This window comes from Thermobia domestica, chromosome 14 (genome assembly GCF_964235325.1).
Source record: "Thermobia domestica chromosome 14, izTheDome1.hap1.1, whole genome shotgun sequence".
NCBI lineage: Eukaryota > Metazoa > Arthropoda > Insecta > Zygentoma > Lepismatidae > Thermobia > Thermobia domestica.
The window spans coordinates 43,140,251-43,163,764 of NC_137467.1; the positions used below are offsets into that span (position 1 = coordinate 43,140,251).

Below are 23,514 nucleotides of genomic sequence, written 5' to 3' on the forward strand. Positions count from 1 at the left end.
AAATAAAATTTCTTTTCAGTCATGGTGAACCATGGAGAAGATTCAGAACGAAAGTCCAGAAGCCATTGCTGCAACCAAAAATAGTCAGATCCTATATCAAACCTATAGAAGAAGTGACGGTGGATTTTCTCAACAGGTAAATATATAGTATTATAGCTACAGACGAATATAAATATCGGGTGTTCTGAAAATGGCGCCCACGGACAATACAGCACTATACTTCCAAGACAAAATAAGCGAAAATGGAATATCCTCCGGGGCGTCCTAAGGGGAACCAAACACTTCACTATATGGCAACGTTCGAGTCTTACTTGGAACCATTAGTAGGGAAGAGTTGGGCAATGGCGATCACCTAAGAAAAATGTGTTATTATTTAGTTTCATTTGCAAAATATATTGAAACAAATTTGTAAATACGTACTCCAATCCTTCTACAATAAGTGTGTAAAATAAAAAGAGGATCATTCTTTCAGTTCGGGAACATAATGGGAAAAACTCAATTTGCTAATTTGGTCGCCATTCCCATCACATGTTGGTAATGGCGATCACAGTACAAGCTTAATAAACACACATAAGTTTCATAGGCAGTTCAAGTTTTCTTTTCTTTCTTTTTTTTTTTTTTTTTTTTTTTTTTGCTACGCTGCGCCTTCGAAAGACTGAGAAACGTCAACTGAATGTTTTATTGACGTTTTTTTCAAAGACATGTCACAGATATATCCATGTGGTGAGTCCACAACAGTACAGTCAGCATGCACCCACGATCCACAAAAGTTACACTGATAGCAAACTTTCAGCGTTTGACTCAAGTAGGCGTATTACCTATCTTAGGTCTAGCCTCTTTTATAATTTTTGGCTGGAGAAGTATTCCAAATGTTTGTTAGGAATGGCGATAACCATGATGGTAAACCGATCACGTTGATCTGCATTCCCAACATTGCGCCATTTTGAAAATTGAGCTGGTTATACTGTAAAACGTGGTTTATTTGAAATATAACTATGTGTCGTGCATTAGACGTAAATATAACTTTTTATGAATCTTAGTAACTTCAAGATCTTACAACTTAACATTGTACGTATCGTGAGTTGAAATATGCAGATCCTTATAAGAAAGTCACCAAAAACAAGTTTCAGCACGCTGTAGACTTCAGTCTTCTCTGACTACTTCCTCGACAAAACACAAGAAACTTTGCTACAAGAGGCAGATGGCAGCACTAGTTTGACTTTTCCTCGGGTCACGCAAGAGGGCAAAGTGGGCTGATCGCCATTCCCAACTGATCGTCATTCCCTTCCTCTCCCCTATTGTTCTACTAAACCATCAAGCATTTACATCAATTGTTACGGTACTAGTGTCAATCCCTATTAATTTTAACTGCCATGTGGAAAGAATCTATTGAACTATACAATGGATTCTCTATGCATACATCTTTCTCTATGCTACTTGAACGTTGCCACAAAGTGCAATTCGCCTCTACAAACTAGGACCCAAAAAGTGTAGAATTATATATATGTTTCTCTTTATTTTGACTTGTAGAGTAGTGCTCTGTACTCCGTTTGCGCCATTTTTAGAAACCCTAGATTTTCAAAAACCGGTTTTCACCAAAACTGGATTCGGGTTTTTACCGAAACCGCTTATCGGTTGTCCTCAAAACCGGTTCGGTTTTCACCGAAAACGGATATAGGTTTTCTCCGAAACCGGTTCAATTTTTAACCGGATCCGGTTTCGGTTTTCTTTAAAACCGGTTCCGTTTTTTTTTTACAAAATTGATTCTATTTCTGACCAGAATAATGCTTTGTTGTTTTTCGGAAACCGTTTCCATTCCAACAGAAATAGTTTTATGTGTTTTCCAAAAGTTTTCACCGATACCAGTTTCTGTGAAAACCGAACCGGTTTTGTTGAGAAACGGAATCGTTTTTGAAGAAAACCGAAACCGGTTTCGGTGAAACCCGAACCGGTTTTTGGAGAAAACCGAAATGTCTGGTTTTCGGATTTCGGTTTTTTCTAGAAACCAGTTTCAAGTTTTTATAAAATCCGGTTTTGCCCATCCGTAATTAAAACATAAACTTGAAGTCATATTGTATGATATTCACTTGTAGGAGTATTGTTACAAGATTTTGCTTTGTTTCAACAGGATGGAAGGCTTACGAGATGAAAACAACGACATGCCAGAGGATTTTGACAACGAAATTCATAAATGGTCACTAGAATGTAAGTATAGTTATTGAACCGTTTACCACAAGAGTGTAAATATATTGTTTTATGAACCGTTTATCATTAGAATGTAAGTATATTGTCGAACTTTTTAGTATTAGAGTAGAAACATATTGTTGAACTGTTCATCACTAGAGTGTAAGTATATTGTGAAACTATTTATCATTACAGGTAATGTCATTATTACAATGTGTATAATTAGAGTTTATTATTAGACTTTTTATTACTGTAGTAATATATAATTATATTGTTATACCATTTATTATTACAATGCAAATATTGTTAAACAGTTTATTCTTAGAGAGTAAGTATATTGATTAACCGTTTTTCACTGGAGTGTAAGTATACTGTTGAACCGTTTATCATTACAGGCAATACCATTGTTACAATGTTTATCATGAGAGTTTATTATTTGGCTATTTATTTGTAATATGTAGCTATATTGTTGAACCATTTACTATTAGAATGTGACATATTGTTGAACTGTTTATAATTGGGAGTGTAAATTCATCTTTAAACTGATCATCACTAGAGTGCAAGTATATTTTTGAACCGTTTATCATTACAGGATGTCATTGTTAGAATGTTTTTTCATGTGAGTTTATTGTTTGACTATATATTGGTACTATTTACTATTAGAACGTAACCTACCATTGACTGTTTATTATTAAAGTGTAAGTATATTGTTGAACTGTTTTCATTATAAATATATATACTATTCAACTGTTTAATAATAGAGTGTATATTGATGAAATTTTTGAACATAAGGGACAAGCATAGTGTTGAATTACCTTATTAGATCGTAAGTATACTGTTGCATGTATTATCATTAGGATATGGAGTAATTATGTAGTTGAATTATTTATTTAAGTACAAATTTACTGTTGAACTTTTATTGATTGGGGGATAATAGGAACGACAGCATCGGAGTATTTGTCTCTATGGCAATGTAAGTAATATTTAGAATCCCGTGCTTAAAAGACAGAGCTAAATTGAATAATGAAAGTAAAAGTTTCATAAATGATAAAACTAAATCGGAAAGATAGGCAAAATACAACTAAAGATCGAGAACAAAAATGAAGTTTAAAACATACAGTAAATAACAATAATAAGTAGAACTAGATTTTTTTATTATTATTTTGCTATTAAAATGCCCAAATTATCTTGTCAAATAAAAAACTCCTAAGATTATTTTAGTTGCACTTCTTTTGGACTTTTTTTCTTTAATTCAAAAATCTTTTTACATCTTTTGTCAATGACTCACATTTTTTTTTTATTTTTGCAACTTTTGAAACATTTTTTGCTCCTTCTCTGCATTTTATTCCTATAATAATTAAACAAGAAATACCAAGCGTGTCCAGCAACAAATTACTTTTTCTTCAGTGCAGCCTCTTTAGGCAAAAGCTATTGAATAGAGAGTAAAGACAGAAGACAACATCAAACTGTCGAATCAATCATAGATTTCAGCAATTGAAAGTGTTGAATGCCTTTTTAAGTACATACAGCTATTTACTTAGTGGATGGATTGACTGTTTGGTTGTTTTTGACTATAGCGTCCTGTTTATCATCGTATGGCTGTATGAGACTTGAAACCACAAATTAACGTGAGATCCAAACCACATGAGCTTGTATTGGGTATCGAACTTGAGTCTCCCGCTCCAAAGGTGAGTACGCTATTCATATAGCCACTAGCTTTACTTAATGATAGGAGAAACATAGGATTATTTTCTAGGATTTGTTTTAGGCAGACTTTGTAATGAGATATTAAATTTTGAATCCTTAAACGAATATTACCAAATTAGTTTCCGTATTGTTTGTATGAATATTTACCATTGAAATTTGCACTTTTTCCTAAACTTTCGTACATATTTTAAATCAAACTTTTACACCTTTTCTCAAACTCAAAGCTATATTGTTTATTTCGTTTGTTATAATATTTTAGATTTTTCGTGTCTTCTTTTTCGTTTTTTCTGTAAGCAATTGTTATTTTTAAGGACTTTGTTTTACTAAAACTCCATTATATATTTATCCTGTCCGTATAAATCCGTTCGCACGGGAGTAAAAAAATTCACAATAATTACTTAATGTATCTCAATCAATTTCGCCAGGATGAAGAGAGTCAAAAACCTAGTTCATTTGTAATGTCGATATTCAGACCAGAAATGGTATAAATAAACGAATTCTGGTTTCTACTTTGATCACTATAGAGCATAAACGGTAATGGGCAGCTAGAATTGGTCTCTGAAATCAAATAAGCGACTCAAGAATACATTTCTTCTCCATCCTTTACTCTTTGCTAAAGCCGCAAGCGGTACAAATCCACTACAACTTAAATATTGGTCTACAGAGCAAAAACGATCAGAGCTAGGAACGGATTTTTGGAATCAATTTAACTTCTAAGAATACATGTACTCTCTTAAATCCCTATTCAAACCAGAAGTGGCTGTAATCAATCACATCCAGTTTTAGCAATGATCGTTATAGAGTGGAAACAGTAACCAATTCCAATGAGCGGTTGTGTTCAATCAATTATTGATCTACAGAATATATTCTATCTTCATTCTAATCTTTCTATTAAAACTGAAATTGGCAGAAAATGGGCAACCTCCAGATTCCAGTTTTAACTGTGATCATTATGGAATAAAACTAGTAAAGAGAGATAAGCTGTTTTGTATAGTCAATTAAGCATCCCAAGAATATATTCAATTTCACTATAACCTCTCTTCTAATGAAATTGAGAATAGTATAAACTTACTGCCATTCCCAGTTTTAATGTTAATTGAGAAAATATTACAGTATACAAACAAAACTTCTTCACGTGGTATACACGTGACACTACTACTTGCTTATTCTATATTTGATTGAGCGCTCTCTCGTGGCCAAGCGGTTAGCATATACGCCTTTGGAGTGAGAACCTCGGATTCGATTCCCGACAGGAGCTCATATGGTTTGGTTTGTATAGGCTCGTTGCTGAAAGGGACTCGGAAACGAAAAGGAAGATCAAAATCTATATTTGATCGAAATTCTGGGGGCCACGGTGACTCAGTGGTAGAGCGCTTGACATTGATGCATAGGGTTCTTGGTTCGATCCCCTAGGGTATTCCCGTTTCTTCCTACTTGGGAATCATTCCACCTATTCTTCATTTATCATTCACTTCTTATATTCTTGCTCTCCGTTAGCTTAAAAGACATAAACGTGGGACGTTAAACTAAAATTTTCATTTCATTTCATTTGATCGAAGTTTTATAGGTCAACCTTGTCATCTTTTGGTAGCCATACTTTTGATTATTTTTATTTTGGAACATTGTTTTTAAATGAACGATATTTCCTGGTCATTAGCCTTTTCATGAAGAGGGCAAAAAGACTTGCTAGTGACGCCCCCATATAAACCCCAATCAGTCAATCAAGCAATGTATATGTGCAGCAATAGCATCTTTAGATATTTTCGTCTTCTAAACTTAAAATGCTGGTCGACTTACTATAAGAGGAAATAACCTTGTGTACACGCATGTCCAAAATTATTGTCGCATGTGTATAAATATGTTATTGTAGAAATATAATTTGATAACAAATTCGCCCGGTATTTCTTATAATGTTAGTATGTATATAATTGGCAAAGACATGTAAGGGGCAAATTTCGTGTCAAAAAAGCAGTAAATAAGAACAATAAAACGAAAATAAAACTTTCCTGTCCATTTAGCAACATTTTGTCTTACTCATTCTAATTTTCATATTTACAGTTCTTTTCCTACGAAATTTACCACAAATATACATTTCCCGATTATACACATAGTATCAGTATTAAAAGTACCCTGCAAAATCATATTCTTACAAGAAGACGGTATTGATATGCAACAATCATTTTGGACATGCGTGTACGTCGGAGGAATAAGAGTGCAATAGTTTTAATCGCATTCGTTTTTCAGTTGAACTTCTGAGCCAAATATATACTCTTCAATGTATTTAAGGTACAAAACACACACTGATAATAATTTATTCAATTTCTTATCAGGTATTGGTAGAGTAGCTCTGGATGTTAGATTGGGATGCTTGGAAGCTAATATCAACGAGGATTCGGAGCCTCAAAAAATTATCAATGCAGCCAAGTTCGCTTTGAGAAACGTTGCACAATTGGAACTTAAAATGCCATTTTGGAGATATATACCAACGCCTTTATGGACCAAATACGTTCGAAATATGGATTACTTTATAGAGTAAGTGATTCAGTGTTTTCACTTTTATTTCCTTAAGGTAACTTTCTTTTTTTTTATTTTTTTTTAAAAATATTATTGCAGTTTTAATTTAGTGGAGTTGCTAAAACACAACTTTGAAGATTCTAATTTTGCGTGACTTTATTTTTACCTGTTTTAAGAGATATTATTGTTGATTCGATTTATCACTTAGGAACGTCTACTGTGAAAGGATCAGCACAAACATTTTATTTAAAAAGGTTTTTGTAGGTATTTTGTTCGTTTAATTTGCATGTGTGTACAAGGCAGTTTTTTTGACGATCAATCTCGTTTACGTGCAGGCTTAATTGAAGACAACTGCCAGAAAAATACCGGGTGTCCCAAAATTTCTGCACCGTACAAGGAGGAAAATTAATCAGAAACAAAGACAAACCTTTATTCAGCAAAGTACAGGCCATCATGTTGGGTTACCTTTACCCATCAGGGTGTTGGTCACACTTCGAGACCGATGGCTCGGAGCGTAACCTCTTCCTCCTCCTTAATGTCGGATGTTTCTTATTCAGAATGGCGTGCAATCGGCGTAATTGTTCAGAATACAGTTTACCTGTTACAGCAAGACCCCCCTGGAACAAACTCAAAATGAATTATCCCGTCAATATTCCATCAAGTACGCAGTATGAGTTTTTCCAAAATCTGTCCTGTTTTACATTGGCTAGGGCTTTCAGCCACTGTTCACGTCCGTGAGGGCTTTTCAAAAAAACCCACTTTTCATTTACTGTCCAGAAACGAAGATCGCGCGTTTTTCTTTTAACAAAGTCTGTCAAATTATCACTCTATGCTGGACATTCTCCTTTGTTGGCTCATGGGGACTTTGTCGGGGTTATTAATGACGTAATCCATGCCATGCAATCGATGGTTTACTATCGATTTGGATGCCCCAACCACTCTTGCTAACACACGTGTACTCGATTGTGGTTTCCCGCTTACAGCATCTTGCAGAGGACCGTTAATGTCCATCGGATGTCTACCATGCGGAGCTTGACAGCCACGCTTAAATCACCCGAAATAAATTTTTTGAACCAACGGGAAGCTGTCAATCGATCCAGTACTGGTTTGTTCTCTGTACGACAAATTTTCTCCTCTGCATCTTTTGCAGATAGTTCTTTTTTCTCATAAAAATCGTAGCACAGCTCGAATTTCAATTTGGTTCGCACTCATGTTGTCCTTTTGGGGTTCACGAGAACACTCGCTACATTCGCGTCCTTCACTTGATCCCACGAATCTGTCCTCTACGCCTGCCAACAGTTTTCACTGGTGGCACTACCTATCTTACCAAAGTTTTACCTCATGCAGGTAAGTGTACTGATGGGGCAGGAGCAAGGTGACCACAATTTGTACTTGCAAAAACGGGACACATACGAATTTGCATCGGATGGGTGAGAAGGGTTATATATCTGACTTCCAGATTTCATTTTGGGACTCAGCACTGTTTTCAATTTACAAAATACACAAGTATAAGTAATAACCAGCGTTTGTAACTTAAGTACTACCCAACAATACTTTGAACTACTAATAACTACTAACAATACTTTGAACTACATGAACTGACAAATCGCAACTCTTAAAAAAATGTAATAAATTTAGAATACATGAGCCATGGAAACAATTGCAAAGTGCCAGTTGGAATCTTAAAACATGCGATGAAAATTAGGAGTGTTGCCAATTTGGAAGATCGAATAATGGACGTTTCGTGCACATTAGAAGAGTCATAAATTCATACTGGTTAACTATAGAACAAAAATAAGTATATCATTGGCTTTTGGGGAAAATTTACTATTAAAATTTGGTGCCACATGCTATGGTTTTTAGTTTTCAAAACTTCACTTTAATTCAAAATGGCGGATTTCAAGATGGCTGCCGTCAATGATACCCTTATCGTACCACTTCCCACTAGGCATAATATGTATTACCGAAACCTTTATCCAGTTATTATCATTAATACGCGGGTTAGAAGTGGAGATAATGGACTTATGCACATAGTAAGTATAAACAATTAATATGCCTGTAACTTTTCACCAAATGAGCGCATCTTAAAACTAACTTCACCATTGTCTTTCTGATTAAATTCTAGCCCGAAATTATGTATCATATTACCCTATTCCCATTTAAGAAAATTGACCTTAATTCAAAATGGCGGATTTCAAGATGGCTGCCGTCAAGGTCATACGTACCAGACGACTTCCCCCTAGGCTCTATACGTATCTACATGGTTGTTCTTTCATTAACACTCCGTTTGCAAGGGGTAGTAAGGGACTTCTGCAGTAATCTCTATTAACCACATCACAACATTTAAAAATTATTAAAAAATAGAAAACATGCACGATGGCAAAAATTTCTGTCATCACAAGTAATGAATACATGTCCTCTATCAGCAACAAAAATTTCATTAAAATCGGAGCCGGACAATTGGGTGATGTCCCTTGTAAGCCCCTCCCTTAATCCGGCCCTGGGTATAATTAACTTCTGTAGCTTTATAAGGATTTCTATTTTAGAATGACTGCAAGAGTTGCTAGAAGTTAAATTTTAAGAGATAGACAACAGAATTTTTGAAATAATTGATAATCATCATCATCATCATCATCATAGGTATTCTGCCTTTATTGGCAGGTCACTTGCTGCAGCTGAGAAGCTTCCATGCTCCACGGTCCTCCGCTAACCTTTTCGTCTTCGCGTATGATCATTCTGTTTTAATATCATCATTAATTGTAGTCTCTTTCGCCCCCTCCCTCTCCTTCCCGCCACCATACCCTCTAAGACGTCCCTCATGATACAATCTCTTCTTAGGCAATGTCCCAACCAGTTTCTCTTCCTCTTCCTAATAATATCTAAAAGTGTTCTTTTCTCACCCACCATTTCTATCACTCTCTCATTCGTTTTCCGCTCGACCCAACTAATTCTTTCCATTCTTCTCCACACCCACATTTCTAAGGCTTCCAGTCGATTTTCGTCACCTTTACGTAATGTCCACGTTTCCGCCCCATACAATACAACACTCCACACGAAGCATTTTATGAGTCTTTTTCTCAACTCTTTGTTCAAGGTCCCACAAAACAGACTTTTCTTTCTTTTAAAGGCTTTTTCGCCATTCCTATCCTTGCTTTTATTTCACGTTCGCATTTCATGTCATTACTAAGAATGCGACATTATCGAAAACTAGACCCAGGTATCGACCCAGGTATCGAAAACTATTCACTTGTTCTATTTTCTCCCCCCTACTTTTATATTTGACACAGACCCCTTCGTTCCAATCACCATGGCTTTTGTCTTTCTAACATTTATCTTCATCCCATATTCCTCAAAGCCCTTTCTCATTTTTTCTAACATTTTATTGATTTTCTTTTCAGATTCCGCAACAAGCGCCATATCGTCTGCAAATCTTATACATCTAATCATTCTACCTCCTACCTAAATGCCATCATCATCATGTAGGCTCTTTTTCACCATTTCTTCTAGATAGACATTAAATAGTGTTGGCGAGAGGCAGCATCCTTGTCGAACTCCCCTTCCAATTGCACTCTCTTCCGTCAGTTCTTCCCCTATCCTAACACTTACTTGTTGATTCATGTATAAGTTTCTTATGAATCTTCTATCTTTCCATTCCAACCCTATCTTTGTTAGAACTCCCAACAAGAATTCCCAATTCACGCGGTCAAAAGCCTTTTCTAGATCAATAAATACAACATACACCTCTTTCCCTTTTTCTATAAACCTTTCACCGATCACCCTTAATAATCCAATAGCATCTCTTGTGCCCTTGCCTCTTCTGAACCCGAACTGCTCTTCCTCAACATCTTTATTTGTTCTTCCATATAACCTTCTGTTCAGTATTCGGAGCAGTATTTTAGCTGCATGAGATATGAGACTAATAGTTCTATAATCCTCACATTTCTTTGGGTTCGATTTCTTAGCCATCGGTATCATAATCGTTTTCAGAAAGTCTCTTGGCCATTCTCCTGTTTCATATATTTCATTGCATAGTCGCCACAATTCTTTCTTTCCCTTGTCTCCTACATTTTTAATGAATTCAATTGGTATGTTATCTATTCCTGTTGCCTTTCCATTCCTAATCTCGGATATAGCCTTTTCAAACTCATCCCGAAGAATACTAAATCCTTTATCCTGCCATCATAATACTCCCTTGTTTCCTCCGAAATTCCATAGATTTCACCTCCTTGTACATTTCCTCATATTTCCCAACTCTTTCTAATTCTTCTATGTCCTCGCATTTTCTTTTGTAAAACTCTTCCCTCACTCTGTCTGTTTCTCTTCGTAATTCATTATTTAACTTTCTGTACATCTTTCTGCCCTGTTCTGTATCAACCTGTTTCCACATCTTCCTCTCCCTCATTTTCTGCAACATCTGCTCCGTAACCCATGGTTTCTTAGCAGTTTTGTGTTCGCGGTAACCTACTGCTTTTTCTGCAGCCTGCTGTAAGCAACGTTTAATATGTTCCCACCGTGCGTTACTACCTGCGCCTATCCTTTCCTCGTTTGAACATTTTTCTTCGAATTTTTTACGAAAAGATTTCTTATTTCCTCGTTTTTCAACTTTTCAGTATTGAACACTTTGTTACCTACTTTTCTTCTGCCTACATTTTTCAGTTGAATATCTACTTCGGCCAGCACAAGATTATGATCAGAGATAATATCAGCCCCGGGAAGGGTCTTCGCGTTCTTTAAGCTATTCCGATACCTGTCCTGAATCATAACATAGTCTATCTGATATCTTCCGCCGTCTATTGGTGATTTCCATGTATATCTTCTTCTCTTGTGCTGATTGAACCAAGTGTTCCCAATTACTAGTGAATTCTGTCTACAGAAATTCACCAGTCCCTCTCCCCTTTCATTTCTTTCGCCTAAACCATATTTGCCTACGATACTACCTTCCTGTTTTTCTCCCACAACTGCATTGAAATTGTGCTAAATAATTTTCATATCATTTTAGTTTACCAAGTTTCACACTAACGATCATTTTAGCAGCCTTAACAGCATAAGCATTAGATCTTCCTCATTGTTGTATGGTACATGAGGGTCACGTTCGAACCTCACGATTGGGGCTTATGTAGTTTGCATACTATATTTAAAATGCAGGTCCACAATTTATCAGCCTCGATACTTAATTAAACTCCAAATCGACTAACAAAAATTATCAGGAACAGGTAGCATAGGCTACAATAATTAACTATTTTCGTTTCCGAGCAGTTGAGTATATGGGCCTAAATAGCACTTAAATTGTTGTCCAAATACATACTGTGAATACAGATATAACAAAAGCATCCTAAACATTTCGCAATTGCTGGCATTTAGGTGACCTACTTATCTGTTAATTTTAACAAAAGAATTGCCTCTCGAATGTTCGTTAATTAGCGTAATTATCGAGTCGAAAAGGAAAGTTTTTTTTTTTTTGCCTTATCTCGATTCTCGTAAAAGCTTCTTTTCGTCTCGTTCGAAATTTCCTATTCCATTTTGTAAAATTAGATACCAAATGAATGTCCTGAATGTTTTTCAATTTCATCCAAAAGTTATCAGAATTCTTCAGAAGAGATTTACGAAATGTATGGTATAATAACGTTTAAATTTTATTTCCTATTGAAATATATTGCATAATGATTTCTTATCTTTAAATGTAGATATATGCTTTTCATTCTGTTCGTATAATTACTTTTATAGTAAGACAGAGTTTAACATCTAACAATTGGGAGAAATTTCTTGTCTTTTGGCAACACTATTGTTAAATAAACTTTTTTCTCCCCCTCTTACCTACCAACACGCATTCTATTACAATTCAGTCTTAAGCAATAACATCGGATTACTTTCCTCATTTTTAGCTATTTTTCGCAACATAGTTTTCTTTGCCTAAATTTTCCTTGTGATTTAATACAACTCAGTTATCCATTTCTGACCATCGTATTGTTTGTGCTTCTCCTCCCGTAAACTACAAAAATACTTGACAATCTTTTTCCCCTAACTCGCATTTAAGGACTCATAAAAAAATATTTGCTTTCTAAGGAAGTATTTTGCTATTCTCGTTCTTGATTTTATTTTCCGTTCACATTTTAATTAATAGTATTTTTCTTTATTCTAGTCTTTTCTCTCCATTCCTCTCCTTGCTTTTATTTCTCGTTCACACTTAAAACCTTCACTTATAATACTTTTCTTCTTCCTAAATGTTTCTTTCGTCATTCCTATTCTTGGTATTTTTTCTCTCGTTTACATTTAAGATCTTCACCAATAACGATTTTGTTCTTCATAAATATTTCCTATGCCATTCATATACTTGATTTATTTCCCGTTCACATTTAAGATCTTCACTAATAATTATATTCTTCTTCCTAAAGACTTATTTTACGATTCCTATTTTTATTTTCTTTCCCGTTCACATTTTAGATTTTCACTAGTAATACTATTCTTCTTCCTAAAGTCTTATTTCATCATTCCTGTCTTTATTTTATTTGCAATTCACATTTGAGATCTTCACCAATACTACTATTCTTCTTCCTAAAGACCTATTTCACCATTCCCATCCTTATTTTATTTGCAATTCACATTTGAGATCTTCACTAATACTGCTATTTCTCTTCCTAAAGACTTGTTTCACAATTTCTATCTTTATTTTCTTTTCCGTTCACATTTGAGATCTTCGCTAATACTGCTATTCCTCTTCCTAAAAAACTTATTTCGCCATTGCTATCTTTATTTTCTTTCCCGTTCACATTTCAGATCTTGATTAATAATACTTTCCTTCTTTCAACATTCTTATGTTACTTTTGATTCCAGTTCACATTCCATGAATTATTCTACCTAGGTACCGCAAATGTTTCATCTGACCTAATTTCATTCCTAGAATTTTCACTAGTTTCAATCACTCTTGTCTTCGTTTATTTTCTATCCTTCATTATCCTTCTATATTCTTCGTATCTCCTCCCCAATAAAGAAAACAGAAATGCATATTTAGTATAATGTTATCCACTAATCTCTTTTTTGGTCGAATAAGGTAGAGAAGTTTCAAACTTGGCTGACTGATATCACATAGTTGGACAAAAATAGAATATTTACTTATTGTATTATGTTTTTATTGTGTTAATGAGAGAAATGGAAGCAACTGAGTAATTTAAGGTGATTGACTTTAACGTTTACATTCTAAAACTAAACAACAATTTCCCTTGCACTTCGGGTAAATAATATTGATGATTAATAAGAGTGAATGATTATAAAATATCATCATTGATAGAGTGAGAACGTGCAAGGAAATGGGAAAACCTCCAGAAAAACCACAAACACGAGGTTGACTACCATTAGCTGACATAACCTAAAATCGAAACCAGGAATTCCTTGCAAGAGTGTAACCCCGCGTGTCGTAGTTGGTAACGCTCTTGTTTTTGATAGTGTAACAGCTTTCTCAGGCCAGACATCTTGAGTGAGGTTTTACCTGAGTGTCCCTCATTCATATCAGGCAAATGAAGGGATGGTACCTAACATAGTGTTTCCAGGCCGCTTCTTTCCTTCCCCAATTCTTTCTTCCTTCCCTTTCATAAGATAGTGTGCTAGCCAAGGGACGTCATCCCTCTATACGTGACGGGCTAAATGGCCATAGATGCCGAAAGCCCAGAAATGAAAATCTTTATTCTAATCGTTGTATCAGTGGGTGAGCATTCTACCATTGAGCCACCATGACGCTAAATTGAGATTGAATAACTTGATTAACCCTCGCACTAACAAAGGGGGGGGGGGGACGGCGAGGGGATACTTTGTGCCCACAATAGTGTATTTTTTTTAAATTACTCTTCTAATTCTTTCTTTAAAATTGTAAAAAAAAGTAGATTATTGCTCAACATGTTTAGCTAAAGCGTATACCTAACCATGGTGGAAATTGAACGTGTCTCAAGAATTTGCTATATTTTAAGTTAGGGGACAAAAGATGCCCTCGTCCCGTTGATAGGAGATGTGACTGACATTTAGAAATGTTACTCCATAATGGCAGTGTTATAAATAGCTGTATCAAGTCTTTTCTGAACCTGGCGGTTAATTTTATCCTGTGTACTGTTCCCTTCAGCCATTGTAGATTTTCTTGTGAGAGCTTCACGTTAGCATGTTTCATTAATTTGCCATTTTAAGTTGGTGGGCACAAAATACCCTCGCCCCTGTTGCTAAGAAATGTGACTTACATTTAAAAGTGTCACTCCTAGATAGTACAGGGTAGTCCGGAAGTGGGCGTACCCACTTTAGTTTCAACAGTATAGTGTTAGCTATGGTAGAGTGTCTGTACATAGTTACCTTGAACTCTTAAGAGTTTTAAGAGTCATAAACATCAGCATGATCACCATCCATGTCGTAACACAGCTGAATTCTGCGCGATGTTCTCGCAGATATTTTGCGGAAATACTCCAGAGTCAGGAGGGTGAAGGTGTGTTCCACAGCTGCTCGTAATTTTTGCGCTGTGTGATATTGAGTGTTTCATACTTGTTGCTTTATGAAATCTCAGAGATCATTGTCTGGTGTAGTCAGATCGAGACTCTTTGGAGGCCAGGCAAAGGGAGCTAGTGAAGATGCACAGCCTCTTCCAATCCAGCGGCCAGGAAACGTCTGATTCAGGTATTGCGCACGTGAATCGCGAAGTGCGCTGGTGCTCCATCCTGCTGTATCATAACAGTATCTTTGATACCACTTTTTTTCCAGTTGAGGCACCAACCACTCATTAAGCATCTCCAGGTCTCCAGGTAAGAAAACACCAATTAGGGGTACGCCCACTTCCGGACCAAGCTTTAATATAGGCTAATAAGTAGCTGTTAGTATTAGACTACTGTTCACTTCAATCACTGTAGATTTTTGTAAGAGTTTCTAATTTGTTTTTTTTTTTTTCTGAGATATATTTAATCTTAACGGTGGATACAAAATGACTTTCTCTTGGTTTCCGCATTACAAAAGGTACCTAGGTAGTGCGAGGATTAATTTTATGTAAGCTATATTTTATTCTTTTTCAGAGTCTGTATGAAATATATCAACATGACCATGGAGAGATTGAAAGAGAAGGTTGACGTATCGTCCGAGGATTTATCGTTATTAGAAAGGGTGATTGCGACTGAAAATAATCCTAAAACCGCTTGCATCATGGCCTTGGATCTAATTTTAGTTGGCATTGATACGGTAAGTTGGTACAAGAAACGAATTGACACAATTTTCGTATTTCTTTATAGTAAATTATACAATGGTTTTCATAATTTTATAGTCGATAACTACTGTTTTGAATAAAGAAACCGACAGCCATGTTTAAAAATGAAATGCCGAAACATATCGTTACATTTACAATAGAGCGTATGAACTATGGTACAAAAAAAAAAAAAAAAAAAAAAAGAAAAAAAGAAAAGAAAGAAAAAAAAGAAACAATCAGAATCAAAACACAGAATGTGAAGTATAGTGCAACAAGAGTAACACATTCAGAATTGAAGTATAAACGACCGATGTATAGGGCAAAAAGCCACATCACATTTACAATGGAAGTGTACAATGTGGGATATAGTGTAGAAAGACTACCGCATTCACAATTGAAATATTAAAGAGTGAATTATATTACCAAAAAAAAAAAAAAAAAAAAAAAAAATGGAACATTCAAACGAAAGCTCAAAAGTGTGAAGTAAAGTGCGAAATGAACACCACATTCAAAATAAAAGAAACCAAGTATAAAACAATGCAAAAAGAGTATTACGTTCATAATTGAAGTATGGAAAAAAGAAGTGAAGTGCAAAATGATTATGGTTGTCTTCTTTATTATTATTATTACTCATCATATTACTAACCATAATAATACTAATCATACTATTACTACTACTAATAATAATAATAATATTAATGATAAGACTAATGACCATACTAATAATAATATTAATCATCATAGAAAGTCATTTTTGCGTTGTGATTTCAGCGTGTCCCTTTTCCCCATCGGGTAACAGTTCCCGTTTGGAACTTACGATCGCGTATCGTGTTCCATTTGACATCGATTCGCATCAATAATGTACCAGACATCACAGTCACTATCGACTGTTATCATCCTGAGTTTGCAACATTTCTCTTCGTGTGAAAACAAGTTCCAATGTATCAGATTCATATCCCATCCAAGTCATGTATAACCAGGGTACATAACTTTCAGGGGCTATGAGGAACAATCGTTATACATGTTCGATGACGTTGCGAATCGTAGGAGTAAGAATGTTTTCTATCTTTCAACATGTCCTTCCACTTGTGCACATTTCAATGCAATACTCGTCGAGGAGTTGGATAGCTTCTCTTTTTAGCGAATTTTCCGTGAATCCTAAGGAGTTCCTTTTTTTCTCAAATATTATAATTATTGTTAATATTATATTTTAAAATCAATGTATTTAATGTTCAAATCATTTTCAAGATTCGAGTTTGTGGAACCTAAAAGCAACTTAATCCAGTTTTTATTATTTTTAAGCAAACATATTGTCTTGGGATTTGGAACGGATTAAATGCGTCTTCCAAGGTATCATTATGTATATACACGGGCAAGAAAAAAATATTTCGTTGTTTCTGTCAGGTTTAGATCCGTATCTAGGGGTTGCCAGCGAAGTTGGACTGCCTCTCTTTCGTTGGAGAGGTTGTAAGGTAAGCTCAAGGCGGAACATCTCCAATTTATTTCGGTCCTCACTGTCATTGTGTTTTGTTTTCGGGCTCCGTCTGTTTTCTTAAGATTGGAACACGTGATCTGTGACGTCACGAGACAATACGTTGGAAATAAATGAAAATTTAGTACATAACTGTTTGAAATTGTCTCGTATTATAATATCTTTTTGTGTACACCTTCTAACTAGCGGTCCTGGGAAATGCATTTTCTACAGTCGTAATACACATTTAGAATGTTACATGTATTTAAATTTTAAGATATTGTTGATTTGATAAAATTACGTAGTTTATTTAGTAAAGATAATTTGATAAATAACATCCCAAACTTTTGTTTAAAACTTTTTTTGTTTGAAGTAGAAAATTTATCTTTTTAATGTATCCCTGATTAATAGATTTCAATGGCTGTAGCATCCATGTTGTATCAATTAGCAACTCGACCAGAAGAACAAGCGAGGGTATTCCAAGAACTACAGTCAGTGCTTCCATCCCCTACAACTCACATTACTGCAGAACACTTAGAAGAAATGCAATATCTCAAAGCATTTATCAAGGAGGTGTTTAGGTAAGCTAGTATAAATTTAAACTTACAAGATTATTGTAATTCTATTTTATATATTTATTTATTTGTTTAATATTTCCTTTTACATATAGTGCATCATCTGGGTGAATTGAGAATAGTGTAGATCAGGGTTTCTCAACCTGGGGGTCGCGAAGATAAGCGGACGATAAATATAATTAAAAACTAATACCGGAAAATATTTTAAAATATTATTTTGAATTTTGTTCTGATAGGCATATTTTTATTTTTATACATTGTGTTAAGAACAACATAACATACTAAACATTTTCAACAGATGCAGAGTTGTTTAAAAATCAATTTAAATGAAAGACGTACGATATGAAATTAATGAGAACTGCATATTGAAATACCAGAAAAAATACAAATACAACAATATCTGCATATTGAAATACAATTACAATTGTACCGTTTCCTGCGAAAACGAACTAAGCGCCACTTTCATACTTTTAAGAAAATTACGTGTAAAGGTTGATGCCCAACATTAATGTAGCCGTAATCAAAAGTGAAATTATGTTTCTTTTTTTTGGAAAGGTGTTGGTTTTTCTCTCTTTTTGATTGTAAAAAATGTTCTAATGTGTATCAGGAACCAAGCGTCGCATTTACGTGGATTTTCAAAGTTTGGCGCTTAGTTCATTTTTGCATAGCACGGTACAATTGAAAGCTAATGAGATATCTGAGCATGGTGTGATTTCACTACTGCGGCAATGTTCGGTTCAATCTTCGTGACGCACATTATGAAGTTTAATAACGTTCAATTAATAAGTCAATAACATTTTTTAACAACTGTACAAGTTTTTTTTTTAAAAAAAATCAAAATTAGCCATCACTTTTTCTATCACATGACCCAAAATTAAGGAATTATATGAAGTTTTAAAATTTTCAAACGGCCTCCATTTTGAAACAATATGATGGATCGAATTCGGTATTTGTAATATGAATGATCTGACCAAATTTGGTTTTAGTCCATTCGCTTTTAGGGAAGTTACTGTATCCCACTGTGTACAAAAAGTGGATTCTACTATTATAGAAATAGATGGATATCGTGAGATCTCCGCAATAGGTATATTAAAAGCCCTTCACAAGCTTATTAAAACCAGAAATTATTAGGGGGGGGGGCGATGGCAAGAGGATATGAAAGAGTGGGGTCGTGATAGGAATTAGGTTGAGAACCACTGGTGTAGATAAACTGCCATCTGTCCATTGTCCTGCGAACCACAAGAGAAACAGTGTTTTGGAGTTTCGTTTGGGTAATTTAAACATGTTTCCCTACTAGAAATACTAAGTCCCAAAAAACGTATTATTGTAAAACGTATAATATAGTTCCAATATTAATAACTAGCTAAAGAAATGTACAAAATATAGAAAATATATATCGAAATCTATTCTTGCAGAAGTGTAATGGTTGGATAATTTATCTGCTACTTTCCTAGAAACAGTATAACACAAACAGTAATTATAACATGAACAATAGTATTTTCTTGTGTGGCCTTTCGTTTACAAAATTGGCTATCAACTTGATCCTTGTATACTTGAGGCTTACCTTTTTCTTTAAAATACAGTTCCAGTTAGTTTTGTGTTTACTTGAACATAAAATTCTATTTCGTTTGTAATCATCTTTTTCATTTTACAGAATGTACTCAACTGTTATTGGAAACGGCAGAACACTTCAGAATGACACTGTCATTAGTGGGTATCGCATTCCGAAAGGGGTAAGTTTCTTTAGAAATGAAACATTTATAGAAGTTTAACTTGACTATTTATACATAACACATAAACTTGAAGACTGTTCTTAAATCTTATGTACTATGCGTTTTGGAGTTGGCATCTTTTGGTAAGCTTGAAGCAGGACATACTAATCGAACGTGCAGATCGCTGGTTGCTCATACCCAAACTTATGTACAGCCGTTCAATACATTCCGAACTACCTCGAATTTTTACAGTATACTTAATGATGAAAGAACAAAATATCACCACAGTATTTTTTAAAAAATACGTTCCTTTCCTGACCACATACTCGTAGGATTAGTCATAGAGGAATTCTAACGTCCTAGGAAAGGCGTGTAGTGTAATGCTGCTCAACACCACCGTCACATTCACCTGAACTGAGGCTACATCCTCAAATCGCTTCCTCTTCAGAGCAGATTTGAACTTAGGGAATAGCATGACGTCCACTGGGGTCAAATCAGGTGAATATGGGGTATATTCACGGAATGTAACCATCCTTTTGACACACAAAAAACTAGTGCAATCGACGATTTTTCTTGGTATTAAGGAATTTTGTACAAGAAGTTTTGACTTGAGTTGGAATATTTAAATAACGTTTTCGTATTAATAATAATAGTAATAGTTTCCACTGTTCGGGGAGAAAAATTTCTTAAACTCATTTATAATGCCAAAGCACAAGATATAGTAAAATAAATAAATTGAACATCAATAACAACAGCAATCTCAATTTCTTGTAGAGCTCCTCCGTGGCTAAGCGGTTAGCGTACGCGCCTTTGGCGTGGGAGACCCGGGTTCGATTCCCGGCGGGAGCTCACATGGTTCGGATTCCACGTTAATCAGTAGGTCCACGTCTCATATAGCCTCGCTGCTGAAAGGGACGCTGAACTAAAATCAACTCAACTCAATTTCTTGCAGGGACCCGAACATACATTTTCCAGAAAAAAGGTTTTTAATTATTTTTTATGGACTCGTTGTTAATTATTTATTAGGTCATAATTTATTTAATTAGTGTAGCTTTATTTTGGTACGGCGTAAGTTTTTTGTTTTGCCTATATATATATATATGTATATTTTACTTTGTAAACTCATTTTGAAGTCCATCCAGTATGTCAATTACATTTGACTCAAATTCGATTCCCGAGGAACTGCTTTCTCAAAACTTCAGAAATCAAATCCTTCTTGTTGAAGTACATCTAAAATAATCTGAAAATAATTTAATTTTGAATCTGACGAAATTGCCACTGATTTTGTTGAAATTTGTTAGAAATACCTTACTAATTAAAAATGAATAAGTAAATAAAAGATAGGCAACTTCATTTAGGTTTGGAATAATTATTGCGTAAACTATTTGAAATGTTTACAACTTAACAAAATTGAAGGTGGAAGAACGCCTATTTGTGCAAAAATGAATATACGTATTTGAGAATGTTCGCCTTTAGCTAAAATATCGTAGTTTCTCTTTCACTGAATCTCAATTCCATAACAATATACAGTAGTGATATCAGCTCTCATTTAACTTTAACAAAGATTTCCTAATTTCTGGTATTTTCCCCTCCCCACTCAGATACAAGTAGTGTTTCCAACTCTTGTGACGGGGACGATGGAAGAATATGTCTCGAAAGCTAACGAGTTTCTACCCGAGAGATGGTTAAAGGAAGATAAGCAAGTAATGGAAACAGCTTGTCCTATGTCCAGTTCTAAGCTACACCCATTTGCTTCTCTTCCGTACGGATATGGAGCTAGAATGTGCTTGGGAAGACGATTTGCAGACTTGGAAATGCAAATTTTTATAGCCAAGGTAAGGAATTTGTTACGTTTATAATGGACTGTAGGTGTTCTTAAATTTTAGAACACTTTTTCACTTTCTTTAAGATATGCAATTTGCTACAATTTTCAGAGATTAGTAGACACCATGGCACAAAATGCGTTTTCGTAGATGTCGAGAAAGTACCTGGTCATACTGCACACAAATGACGTAAATTGAAAGTCTATGAGGAACGCGAAAGCTCTTTTAAGTGTGATTAATCATCGGTGGATGGTACATGCGGGGTCAACTTCAAAGTGTAGTGTTACAAACTTTATCCAGTGATGCCAACCTGAAACAATATGAAATCCCATGTCGAGAGGCAAAAATTCCCATTTTACATGTGAATTTCCCACATTATACTAATTAAAAGTATACTATAATATTAAAAATTAAATTTCTCGGTGTTTGTCACTTTTTACAATATCTAAATGAGTAAGACAAAAATTTCGATCTTCTCGAAAAATCCCATATATGCTGCTTATAATCCCTTTCCGAGAAAATAAGGTCAAAAACTCCCACCACATGGGATTTTTCCCACAGGTTGGCATCACTGACTTTATGTTTCCTTCGGTACGTAAACATAAAGTGCATAAGAAACAGAAGATGGCGCAAAGAAGGCTTTAGAAAACATTAGGTGTTGTCGAGAAATAATAATAATAATAATAATAATAATAATAACAACAAAAATGAACGGAATGTGTGCGGACTTGAATGAGGATCGTAGTTAATTTCGCAATTGTGAACAAGATTCGAGGAGAACAAAAACAAAGACACAACATGTAGCAAGTAACTTACGTATTACAATCCAGCACGAGACACTCTACATGGCATTGCCTGTTTGACGATGTTCAAGCAACAGTTCATCTGCATTAGCTTGAGACCGTTGCAGTAGCATCTGGAACTCATGTTTTCCTATTAACAGTATGTCAACTGCTATACGAAATTTCCTTTGATGTAAGAAGAGTCTCTAGAAGCGTTCCGCCTACTCGATAAACGTTATATTGTTTTGCTTGATGGCTCCTTTGCCTTCAAATTTTAGAAAATCGACTTAAACTATTCTTTTGCAAAGTTCTGCTTTCTTTTAAGCTCCAAACGGAAACATGATGGCAAATGGAAAGTATTTGTTGTTTTCACTGCTAGCTTCTCATTCTAGATAGTGAATGTTTACAAAGAAGGCGGGGGGGGGGGAGCACGTGCACCAGTGCACCCCATAACTCCGGCCCTGTTTGTAACTATAACACTGCCACATACCGGTAGTTGGAAATAACATATAGAATAGTTGTCGAGATTGCAACAGTGACCCCGAGGTTGTAGCAGTGCTATGAATTAAACAAATGTAGTTGTTGGAGGAGGAAGCAGAGCAAGGGTAAAAGTGGATCTGAAAAGCTAGGAGGATGGGTGACGTCACGCCATCCCTCATGCGCCCATTGTAATTTTTGTAGGAAGTGGGGAACGCCATAGATATTTTTGGAAGTAGAGTAACGCGTTCCTCCTTACTTTTATCCCTGGGGCAGAGGATAAAAAAATCAAGATTAGTATTCTCTGCCCTAGGTAAATGAAATCTTTTAGACCTAAAATATTCTTTTTTCTCTTTTCAGCTTCTTCGAAAGTACAAACTGGAGTACCATCATGAGAAATTAGACTACAAAGTGACTTTCATGTACGCCCCGCACGGACCTTTAAAATTACGACTAATTAATAGGACATAAAAATAATACTAACAGGAATATTGACAATTAATGCCAATGGATTCAACATCACTTTCAAGAAAGGAACGTTTTTGTGATTTATCACAACCACCAACTGATGGCACAACTAATGGTGTTATATTAAGGTTGTTAAAGTGTGAGACTATGTAATTTTAAAATACAATGTCTTACCAAAAACAATGTAGTTTGCATTTTCTTTTATACCTGAATATATCAGCAAGTCAAAATTTCAAACGAAACATAAAATAAAGATCCTTAATACCAAAAAGTAACAAGTATTATTTGAGAATTATGTTACAAATACTTCACCTTACTTCCCTCTAATTGTACATTCATTGTATTTCAGAATCCTGTTTGTCTGTTTATTGACATAACAAGACCATTTAGTTCAAGAATCGCTATTAATGTTCAGGTCAGTGTTGCCAGAGCTACTGATTTTGCAGGAGATCTCCTGTTTTTTGTACGTTCTACTGATCTACTACGAAAGAAAATGAAAAGTGAACAATCTCCTCCTTTTTCTCTACTTCGAGAAGTTAAAGAAATATATTATTATTAATATTGAATTTTCATATTTTTCCTTACATAAAAAAGGAAAT

The 23,514-nt window shown here is 35.0% G+C and overlaps 1 protein-coding gene across 1 annotated transcript in view; it reads left to right on the forward strand.

Moving 5' to 3' along the window:
* LOC145669654 (putative cytochrome P450 301a1, mitochondrial) overlaps positions 1–23,098 on the forward strand; it is a 106,998-nt gene extending 83,900 nt beyond the window's left edge. The window contains exons 4-11 of the mRNA XM_081737906.1: positions 20–136; positions 2,129–2,205; positions 6,222–6,423; positions 15,441–15,603; positions 17,490–17,659; positions 19,308–19,386; positions 20,967–21,200; positions 22,808–23,098. Coding sequence (XP_081594032.1) covers positions 20–136; positions 2,129–2,205; positions 6,222–6,423; positions 15,441–15,603; positions 17,490–17,659; positions 19,308–19,386; positions 20,967–21,200; positions 22,808–22,918 — 1,153 coding nt within the window. The 3' untranslated portion in view covers positions 22,919–23,098. The remainder of the gene's footprint in view (positions 1–19; positions 137–2,128; positions 2,206–6,221; positions 6,424–15,440; positions 15,604–17,489; positions 17,660–19,307; positions 19,387–20,966; positions 21,201–22,807) is intronic.
* Positions 23,099–23,514: the final 416 nt, after the last annotated feature.